General features: G+C 46.4%; 1 protein-coding gene across 1 annotated transcript; it reads right to left on the reverse strand.

The window, feature by feature from the left end:
• Positions 1-2,984: 2,984 nt before the first annotated feature.
• ZSCAN5B (zinc finger and SCAN domain containing 5B) lies at positions 2,985-7,017 on the reverse strand. The gene is made up of 4 exons (XM_046682088.1): positions 6,631-7,017; positions 5,112-5,318; positions 4,028-4,178; positions 2,985-3,733 (listed from the first exon to the last, which is right to left on the reverse strand). Exons 1-4 carry the CDS (start codon positions 7,015-7,017, stop codon positions 2,985-2,987), a joined length of 1,494 nt encoding a protein of 497 aa, XP_046538044.1.
• Positions 7,018-9,900: the final 2,883 nt, after the last annotated feature.

Genomic DNA, 9,900 nt, shown 5'->3' on the forward strand with positions numbered 1-9,900 from the left:
GTTTTTCCAATCTTTTGTTGTATTTTGGGGGGAGAGAATCCTGGGTCAGCTCACCCTGCCATTTTGCTCTGCCCCTTCTCCCTGGAAACGTTTTTTAATAGATTGGATGAAAGCTACATGAGACCTCCAGGCACAATTTTTGCAACTTCCTGTGAATCTATAATTATTTCATAATAAAAGAACAGAAGTCTACCCAGGTGATTCCAAATCTAAGAACCGAAGATGAAGGGCAGTGGTTCACATATCTTGGGATGTATTAGAATCACCTGCAGGGCTTGTTAAACCAGAGCCGGGACCCCATCCCCAGAGCTTCTGATTCAGTAGGTTTGGGTTAGGGGCTGAGAATTTGAATTTCTAACAAGTACCCCAGGTATATGGATGCAGCTGGTTGTGGGGGGCAGCCACACCTAGAGAGGTGGGAGTGACTGAATGGTTTATCATATGTGACCTCCTCTCTTCCTAAATCCTAACTGTGTCCTCTAAGAGGGTCTATAGGCCTGGAGAATACAGTGGTGCCTCTGAAATGGACTCACTGATTTCAATGAGAGGATGGGGACACAGAGTGACAAGGCACCTAGCAGTCACTAGGGTTACTACAAGGGACAATCAGAAAACTGACCTGGCAGAGTCAGGCACACCGTAAGACCACACTCCAGACCAAGCAAATCCTTATCTCTGGGTGTGGCCCCCAAGCATGGGTGGTTTTCTTTTTCTTTAACTTTCCAGGTCATTCTGACATGCAGCCAAACTGGAAAATGGAGCTACAAAGAAACTTTGAGTGTGCTTACTTGATCTCAGAGTCCCTACGATTAAAAGAAATGAACAGGTTGGATCAGCAAAACATTTCCCAGGGGGCCGGCCTGGTGGTACAGCGGTTAAGTGCACATGTTCCACTTTGGCGGCCCCAGGGTTCGCCAGTTCGGATCCCGGGTGCAGACATGGCACCGCTTGGCAAGCCATGCTGTGTGGCAGGCATCCCACATATAAAGTAGAGGAAGATGGGCACGGATGTTAGCTCAGGGTCAGTCTTCCTCAGCAAAAAAGGGGAGGGTTGGCAGCAGATGTTAGCTCAGGGCTAACCTTCCTCAAAAACAAAAGCATAAACAAAAACAAAAACATTTTCCAGGTCCAGTGAAGGATGTCAGACTAAATCACCAGGATGGAGAGCCACCTCCCACTCAGCCCCACACTGCTCAGTCTGGAGTCCTAGCATGAGAAGGGAGTCCACCTACCCTGGATTAGGGACGTGAACCTGCCTCAGGGAATTCCTAAGCCCGGCTCCCGAGAGGCCTGAGGGCTTCTGTAAATGGGCCATCCCTGAGGGAAGTGACAGACCCAGACCTCTGAAGACGACCGGACCCTGCCTGCCAGCTAAGCCCACCTTTCTCAGGATGTCCCAAGACCAGAATCATTGGTATCCCCTGAGAACTTCTTAAAACACAACAAGGAGAATCTGAGAAACCTTCACCACCAAGAGGAGGCCAAGGAGATGGCAACTAAATTCATTATGGTTTCCTGGACAGGATCCTGGAACAGAACATTATGTGACAACCAAGGAAATCTCAATAAACTATGGGCCTTAATTAATCTCAATGTATCATATTAGTTCATCAGTTGTGACAAATGTACCATATTAACGCGCAAGGTTAATAACAGGGGAAATGGTGTGGGATATATGGGAATCCTGTGGATTCTATTTATTTATGTATCTTTATTATTTACTATTATTTTTTCTTCTCCTCCCCAAAGCCCCCCAGTACATAGTTGTATATTCTAGTTGTGGGTCCTTCTGGTTGTGCTATGTGGGACCCCCACTGCAGGATGGCTCGATGAGCAGTGCTATGTCCGCGCCCAGGATCCGAACCGGTGAAACCCTGGGCCGCTGAAGCTGAGCGCATGAACTTAACCACTTGGCCATGGGGCTGGCCCCAGGTTTTAGAAAACTATTCTAAAACTCACTTTATCATAAAATGCAGATTCTCAGGTCCCACCCAGCTACTCAATCAGAAACTGAGTGTGGGTCCATCCATGTGAGGTTTAACAAAGGTTTCAGGGGGTGTGGATGGAACTAAATCAAGGAGCACTGATAATCAGCGGCTCAGAATGCTCTGTAGTCCACTGGTCAAAGGGGGAATTTACGGGTTGTCAAATTTAGTAAATAAAAATATAGGATACTGGGGTAAGGAGGGATGAATAGGCAGAACACAGAGGATTTTTAGGGCAGTGAAACTATTCTGTATGATACCATATGATGGATACATGTCATTGCACATTTGTCCAAGCCCATAGAATGTACAACAGCAAGAGCGACCCCTAATGTAACCTATAAGCTTTGGACGATGATAATGTGTCGACGTAGGTTCATCAATTGTAGCAAACGTCCCAGTCCGCTAGGGGATGTGGATAGTGGGGGAGGTTGTGTGTGGGCGGGGCCGGGGGTCTATGGGAAATCGCTGTACTTTCTGCTCAATTTTGCTGTGAACCAAAACTGCTCTAAAAAATAAAGTCTATTTAAAAAACACAAGATGCCCAGTGAAATTTGAATTTCAGATAAAACAACAAATTCAGAACATTATATTAAAAAACTTTGTTTATCTGAAATTCAAATTTCACTGTGTATTCTGTATTTAATCTGGCCACCCTGCTTGGATCAGCCTATTTTACAAAGAAAGAATGGGCAAGAGGTGCACAATCAGCAGCCTCAGTTTAACCACGAAATACTATTAAGAACTAACGAGACTTGCAGGCACTGAAGAAAAGCAACATAAACCAAAAAACATACAGGAAAGAAAACAATAGGGGATAATACAACAGAAAACAAAAACCAATAGGGAAGCCAAATAATTACTCAAAGATCCTTTAATTAAGATTTATAGAGCCCCCATTGTGTGCCAGAAACCTTGTAAGTGCTTAACACGTCATACATCATTTTTATAACACAGGTGACAGGTCATGGTCAATTTCCTTCTTGGGGCAGAAGGGAATCACTGGGAAATCATTTTTGAATGTGTTTTTTGGTGGCGTTTAAAAGTTCCCAGCTGACGGAAGGCACCTTGGCACTCATGACACACATAGGGTTTGATTCCAGAGTGGGTGCGTCGGTGGACGTTGAGGTTCCCCTTGTGGGTGAAAGCTTTCTCGCAGTCTTCACATCGGTACGGCTTTTCCTTGGTGTGGATCTTCTCATGGCTGCGCAGGGTGGAGTCGTGAGTGAACTTCTTGAGACAGAGTCTACAGCAGTACGGCTTCTCGCCTGTGTGGATCCGCTGGTGAACTCGGAGGTCTGAAGCCTGCATGAAACCCTTGGGACAGATATTGCATTTAAAGGGTCTCTCGCCTGTGTGTGTCCTCTGGTGAAGGTCGAACTGAGATTTATAATGAAATCTCTTCTTGCATACCCTACATTCTTTCATCCATCCTGTGGCTTCTTTGCCAACAGGAAGATCGGATGATTCCACGGCGCTTGGCGAATGAACTGAATTTGACCCAAGCTGTCCTGAGAATTCTCCTTTGTCCAAATATGTGGCTCTTTCTTGAGGCATGTCTTGGGAAATGGGAGTGTTGTCCTGTTCTCTTCTTTTGGAGCTTCTTGCACTCTTCTGGGAATCTACTCTATTCCCAGTCTGAGTCAAAACTTCTCTCTCTGAAATGAGGGTGGAAGGTATGTCGGCATCCACATTTTTAATAGAAGTTTCTTCTTGGGGATTCTTCCCGTCCTTGGCCCTTACAGAATCTGCTGAAAGAAGGGGTTCAACGTACAACATTTAATAAAGAGCATTTTCAACGATGCCAAACTCATTTGAACCAAACACTGATGTTGGCTGAGAACGTCCTATCCATCAACACACCTAAGAGACTGGATTGTAGGACACTCTGGAAAGTCAGTGATGGAGAAAGCTTGGCATTTTGAGAGCCACCTACCAGCACCCCCCGCCCCCCACCAAGAGATAGTAATGCTGAATACCCAGCCCTGTACCAGCATAGGAAGAGTCACTAACTCCTCTGAATTCCCGGTTTCCATACTCGCCAGGACACTTCGGAAGCTGAGGCTCTTGAGATTCACGTGTTGTTGTCTCTTCCCTGTCTCCCATCAGGTCCTCCTTCAAGTTCTGCTTGCGTCTCAGACCCTCCCGGTCATCTACCTTAGGAATGGTCTCTGGCAGGAGAACTTTCCGTCCCTGATAATGGCAACCAAGTGTAGTTACTAACAGGTCTAAATTTGGGAAAGCTTGTCCCTTCTTTCCCCATCCTACTCATCTCCCTGGTCTGAGACACCAACTTTCCTAATAACATACTTTTATGGATATGCCTAGACTTTTGGGCCACCCCATCACCCCTGATAATCATCACCTGATTCCCAAGTCTGTCGTTAATCGGCACACCTTTAAGTCAAGTCCATACATGAGTTTTTACTCTTAATTCTCTAAGCCTACTCTCTAAGTCATCCCAACTTCTCCCTGCCCCCGATTCTGGAGGTAGAATGACTGTAGGTCCAGGTCTCTGAACTCCTGATATTTTAGCACTACTGATATTTTGGTTGGATGATTCTTTACTGTGGGGGCTGTCCAGTGCATCGCAGGATGACCAGCAGCATCCCTGGTCTCTACTCACCAGATGTCAACAGCATCCCCCACCCCCACCCCATTTTGACAACCAAAAATGTCTCCAGACATTGGCAAATGTCTTCTGGGAGGCAAAATGACTCCAACTGAGAACCACTCCTTTAAGGAATTGACAATATTCCAAAAACTGGGTCCTTGACCAATTATCATTTTAGGGAATGCCTTTGAGGAAACTGACTATGGGGAAATGAGCTTTCAGTTCATTAACCTCTGGCAAATTGACCTAGCACCATTTCATTCAGACTATTTCTTTCTCTCCAACCTTGACACTAAAAGCTGTAATGATGGAGGGACAGAGGTTAAGTCTTCATTCTTCACACTGGCTCGGCAATGTCTAGGGACTTAATGCGTCCGTGGCATTCCAAGGGTAAATGGGACCAGTTCTGTTCTGTGCCAAATATCCAGTTATTCTAGCAGCTACACCTTCTGCTTCCTCTTGTACCTCCTACCACCTCTCCCTGGAGACGAGGGAGGGCATCACCCACTCACCTGCGCCGCTGACATTTCACAGATTCCTGGCTGGTTCCCCAGCTCTCGGCTGACCTGCTGATTCTTCTCTGGATGTATCTCACTCACAGAGGATTGACGCTTCCTGGACAAGTCTATCACATCGTCCATGCCACTGACCTCAGCTTCGGCCATCTGAACATCTGAATTTCGTATAAGAAATTTCTGTCCTCCTAAGCTCACTATGGTCTGTGGGGAAAAAAATAAAATAAGATCAGGCTCGATCGAAGAACCGGAATGTAGGCTCTCAAGCTCCCTGCATGCATCCCACCATGCACTCACACTTGGCTGGGATTACCTCCTTAAAATAGTAACCTCCCAAGTTCTAACAACCAAAAAATGTCTCCCAACATTGCCAACTTGCACCGTGGGGGGTGAAGGTGGAGTCAGCCCACCCCCTTGCATGGACAACTACTGGCCTCGATCAAGATTAGGTTGTATCACCTCTGAACTGTCATAATCACATCTCTGATTTGAGTCTGGCCACAATATCTAATGTACCTGAATACCTCCCCATTTTCTCCTGCCTCCTCAGTTAGTAATCATCCCTCAAACTATGCCATCATAATGCATGCTTTGTCCATTTCCCGATCTAGGAACGTGCGACATGGTGCAATGAAATCCAACACCTTGCCAAAGGGATGCTTCAAATGTTTGGCTTTTGCATCTCACACAGCTGGGTCTTAAGAATTTCTTTATTAAACCAGGTTAACATTCTACAATTCCTCATAGCATTTTTTCCAGTGTTGTCAAAGCTTATAATTCCCACTCTTCGCCCCTAGCAGATTTCATCATCTACCACAGAACACATGGGGAAAGGAGGAGTGCCATGTTGGACTATCTCATTTCCATCCTGTCCACTCACAAAATCACCTATAAATGAACCTATTTCCCCATGACTGGAGCAAACTGTGCACCATGTGTACACCAGGTCCCATCCCCTCCTAGATCTTTTTGAGGCTTTTTTCCCCCTCCCCTTCCTTAATTCTTTCTCCAAAGCATGTGGGCACACTCAAACCTCCATGATGAAAACTGTTCTCATTTAAGTATCACCTAATCCAGTGGTTTTTACCTGGGAGCCATTTTGACCCTATGAGACATGTGGCAACCACTGGAGATTTTTGGGTTTTGATTTTCACAACTGAGGGAGGTTGCCATTGGCATCTAATGGGTAGAGACCAGAGATGCTTCTAAACATCCTATGATGCTCAAGATAGCCCACCCAGCAAAAAATGATCTATGCCCAAATATCACCACTGTTGATTTGAGAAAGTCTGACATTGAGCGGCATCTCTAGCCTCTACCCTCCAGAAGCCAGTGGCATCCCCTCTCCTGCTCCCCACCCTCCATTGTGACAGTCAAAAATGTCCCTAGACATTGCCAAGTGTCCCCTGAGGGGCAAACTCTCTCCCATTTGAGAACAACTTTCTAGTCCAACTCCATCTTGCAGCCCCCATACCAGCTCTGCCTTTCCCACTCCACTCATGAGGGTCCTACTCACCCATTTCTTGGGTTTCATGTTATTTCTTAGCATGTCCTCCAGGTCTCTGCAACTCTCCACACCACTCTCCTTGACTAAGACCTGGAGCTCCTGCGGCATTGAGATCATAAACTGCTCCATCACCAGCTTATCCAGAATCTGCTCCTTGGTGTGAAGATCTGGCCTCAGCCACAGATGGCAGAGTTCATAGAGTCTCCTCAGATCCTGGACAGGGTCTGATTCCTCCGAGCTGGTAAACGCTCTAAAGCTAATGTGCCAAGCCTCAGAGTCACAGTCCTGCTTTTCAATCAGGGCTCTTTGGGAGTGTACAGACGGTGGCAGCCCCGATCCCCAAGGGCTATCTTGGGGTTTTCCATGACCCCAGGAAAATGTCTGGTCCATAGCCATACCTACTGGAGAATTCTCCAGTTTGACTCTGAGCAAACTCTTCAAGAAGCCAGTGCCTAATTGAGACCTATCTAAAGAGATTTATCTCCGGTTTTCCTCAGTAATAGATTGACTGTTTCTTCAGAACTCTGGAGGGGAAAAAAAAAAGAATGAACCAGATCAGTTTAATTTCTTTCTCCACCCTTCCCTCCCCTCTAAATTCCTCATCCCAATTTTGGATCCCATCCTCCGCTGGTTCTATGTTTAATATTATGGAAATTAATCCATACTAGTGTTCTTCCAATATCCACCTTTATAGTAAAAAGTGGCTGAAACGACTGAATCCCCCTAGATTCTGAGCTCTAAAAGTATAGAGGTGGGGTCGTTTTCTCATCTGTAAATTGGGACAATGTTGTTCTTTACTGTATTAAATATGATTACTATGTGTAAAGCCCCTAAAAAATTGTAACGATAATGTCAAGTTTTTCTAGCCTCCCATCAGGACAAGATACAAGGCAAAGCTGTGTTAGTCATGATTCTGCAGAAAAAAATATTTACAGCCTGAGAATTCCATAGAATTAGAATGGTTAGTAACATTGGAAATATTAACCTAAGATCATCCCCGACACAGTTCCTCCTTGATCCCAGGTTATCGATCTGTCCAGGGAAGGGAGGGAACAAAGGAATCCTAAGAGAATTCAGCTCCTGAACAGATCGTTTGTTACTGTGGTAAAATACACATAACATAAAGTTCACCATCTTAACTCTGTTAAAGTGTGTGATTTCGTGGCACTAAGTACATTCGCAATGTTGTACAAGCATCCCACTGTTCAGGTCCAGAACTTTTTCATCACCTCAAAAGGAAACCCCATACCCATTAAGTGGTCACTCCCCATTCTCCACCCACCTCCACCCCCCAGCCCTGGGCAATCCGTTAACCTGCTATCAGTTGCTATGGGTTACATATTCTTAATCTCATCCCAGAAAATGGATTTAAAATCCAGTGCTCTTTGAAATTTTCAGGAAAGTTTTAAGAGAAAAGTTTTTAGGAGGTCCTATATCTAGCTTCCAAAGGCAAGCACCACTTTGTGATATTCTCCAGACATCAATTTTGTCCCAAGTTCAACAGCTTTGAAAAGAATACACCCCAGCTTTCCTTCTAGCTACAGGTTGGAGATCAACCTGAAGGTCTGGGGAGAGGAGAAAGACCCGGGAGGGAGGGTCTTGGGCAAGGTTGCTGGAGAGCCAGGACGGAGACCCTAGGAGAGGTGGGGGTTCCCAGAGCTTCCTGTGTCGGGAAGGCGGGAAAGCATGCAGATATGAGAAAAGAGAGCTGGAAATCTAGGAATGAAAAGTGGTTTCGTGTTACTAGACGTCTGGGAGGAGGCAGGGATTCAGCTGGGAATTTTTAATCACTTTGGGGTTCCTTTCACATTAGTGCAAGCCACAGAACCTCAGAAGAAAAATAAAAGCAGGACACATTTTAGGATTCAATTCTGGGGGACTTAGCACGCCAGTGAGCGCCACAGGGCACCGAGACAGACAAACGGGCTCTGATCCTGACTGGATTAGGAGGTTGAGAGCAGGTCCTTAATTAAAGGTTTGATTGACCCTGTGGATAGTAAAAATACCATAATATTTTTAAAGTAATAGCAGGACCTGAGAAGAAATCTCCTGGGGAAAACCACATCCCATGCAGAAGAATTCAGAGGTAACCCACTTGCCTAAAATCCACAGTAGTTGAAGTTTTCATATGTCAGATCATTTGGGGAAGCTTGCTCAGTTCTGTGGGGTTTTTTCACTTTTGTTTGTTTGTTTTTTGAGGAGATTAGCCCTGAGCTAACATCTCTTGCCAATCTACCTCTTTTTTTTTTTTTCTCCCCAAAACCCCAGTGCACAGTTGTATGTGCCAGTTGTGGGTCATTCTAGCACCTCTACGTGGGACGCCGCCACAGCACGCGGGCCCAGGATCCCAACCTGCAAACCCGCAGCAACCAAAGCAGAGCAGGGACTCCACCACTCGGCCACCGGCTGGCCCCTCCGTGTTGTTTTAATTCCAGGCTCTGTCTGTGATTAGCTGTGGTGTCTTGAGCAAATCATTTAGCAATTCAGACACCTTAAAACTTCCCTCTTAGATTGAAGGCAAGATAAGATGGTGCTGATAATACGCCCAGCACATTGTTGTTGGTCGTAGTGATTAATACTTAAAGCAATGGTTCTGAGCCACAGGTGACTTGTGTCCCCACTGCCCCCCACCCCCACCCTGGGGACATCTGGTGATGGCTAGAGACATCCTCGGTTGTCACATTCAGGGCATAGGGGAGGGAAGGGGCTGGAGAGAGAGATGCGGCCAAACATCCTACAACACACAGGACAACAGCAACAAAATTTATCTGGCCAAAAATGTCAATTGTGCCGCGGCTGAGAACCCCTGGTTTACACTATAAACCACACCACACCATGGGTGTGCTGACATGATTCCCATTTCACAAATGAGCTAAACAAGGAATCAGTGTTAATAACGGGGTGCGAGGGAGACCCGTGGCTTCCACGAGATCTCGGAGCTGCTGCATGGCGAGTATAAACCCACACCCCTCTGACACCAGACCCGTGCCCCCCAGTTTCCGAGGCCGCCCCGCGTGGACAGGCCCAGCTAACTTACCGCCTCGGCGTCTTCCCGCCCTCAGCCTCCCGCGCTCCGGGCCGTCCGTCCGACTGCGCCCTGAGCCCAGACGTCTCTGCTTATATAGGACCCGAGAAACTCCGGGACGCGCCTCCTGCTACCTCATCAGCCCACTGATTGGTTTAAGGCCCCGGAACCAACCATTTTAGACAATCCGCAAGGATTACGTTTCCCTCGGAAACTCCACCAAGAGAAAAAATAATTTAGAAATAGGTCCACAT

The sequence above is a fragment of the Equus quagga genome, chromosome 13, assembly GCF_021613505.1.
Source record: "Equus quagga isolate Etosha38 chromosome 13, UCLA_HA_Equagga_1.0, whole genome shotgun sequence".
Lineage (NCBI taxonomy): Eukaryota > Metazoa > Chordata > Mammalia > Perissodactyla > Equidae > Equus > Equus quagga.

What these genes read in the sequence shown, in the direction of transcription:
- ZSCAN5B (XM_046682088.1), bottom strand. Translation starts at nt 7,017, where the DNA reads ATGGCTATGGACCAGACATTTTCCTGGGGTCATGGAAAACCCCAAGAT. An exon ending in ACATGAAACCCAAGAAATGG is followed by an intron (nt 5,319 to 6,630) that starts GTGAGTAGGACC and finishes TTTTCCCCACAG; the next exon opens with ACCATAGTGAGCTTAGGAGG. An exon ending in TCAGCTTCCGAAGTGTCCTG is followed by an intron (nt 3,734 to 4,027) that starts GCGAGTATGGAA and finishes TTCTTTCAGCAG; the next exon opens with ATTCTGTAAGGGCCAAGGAC.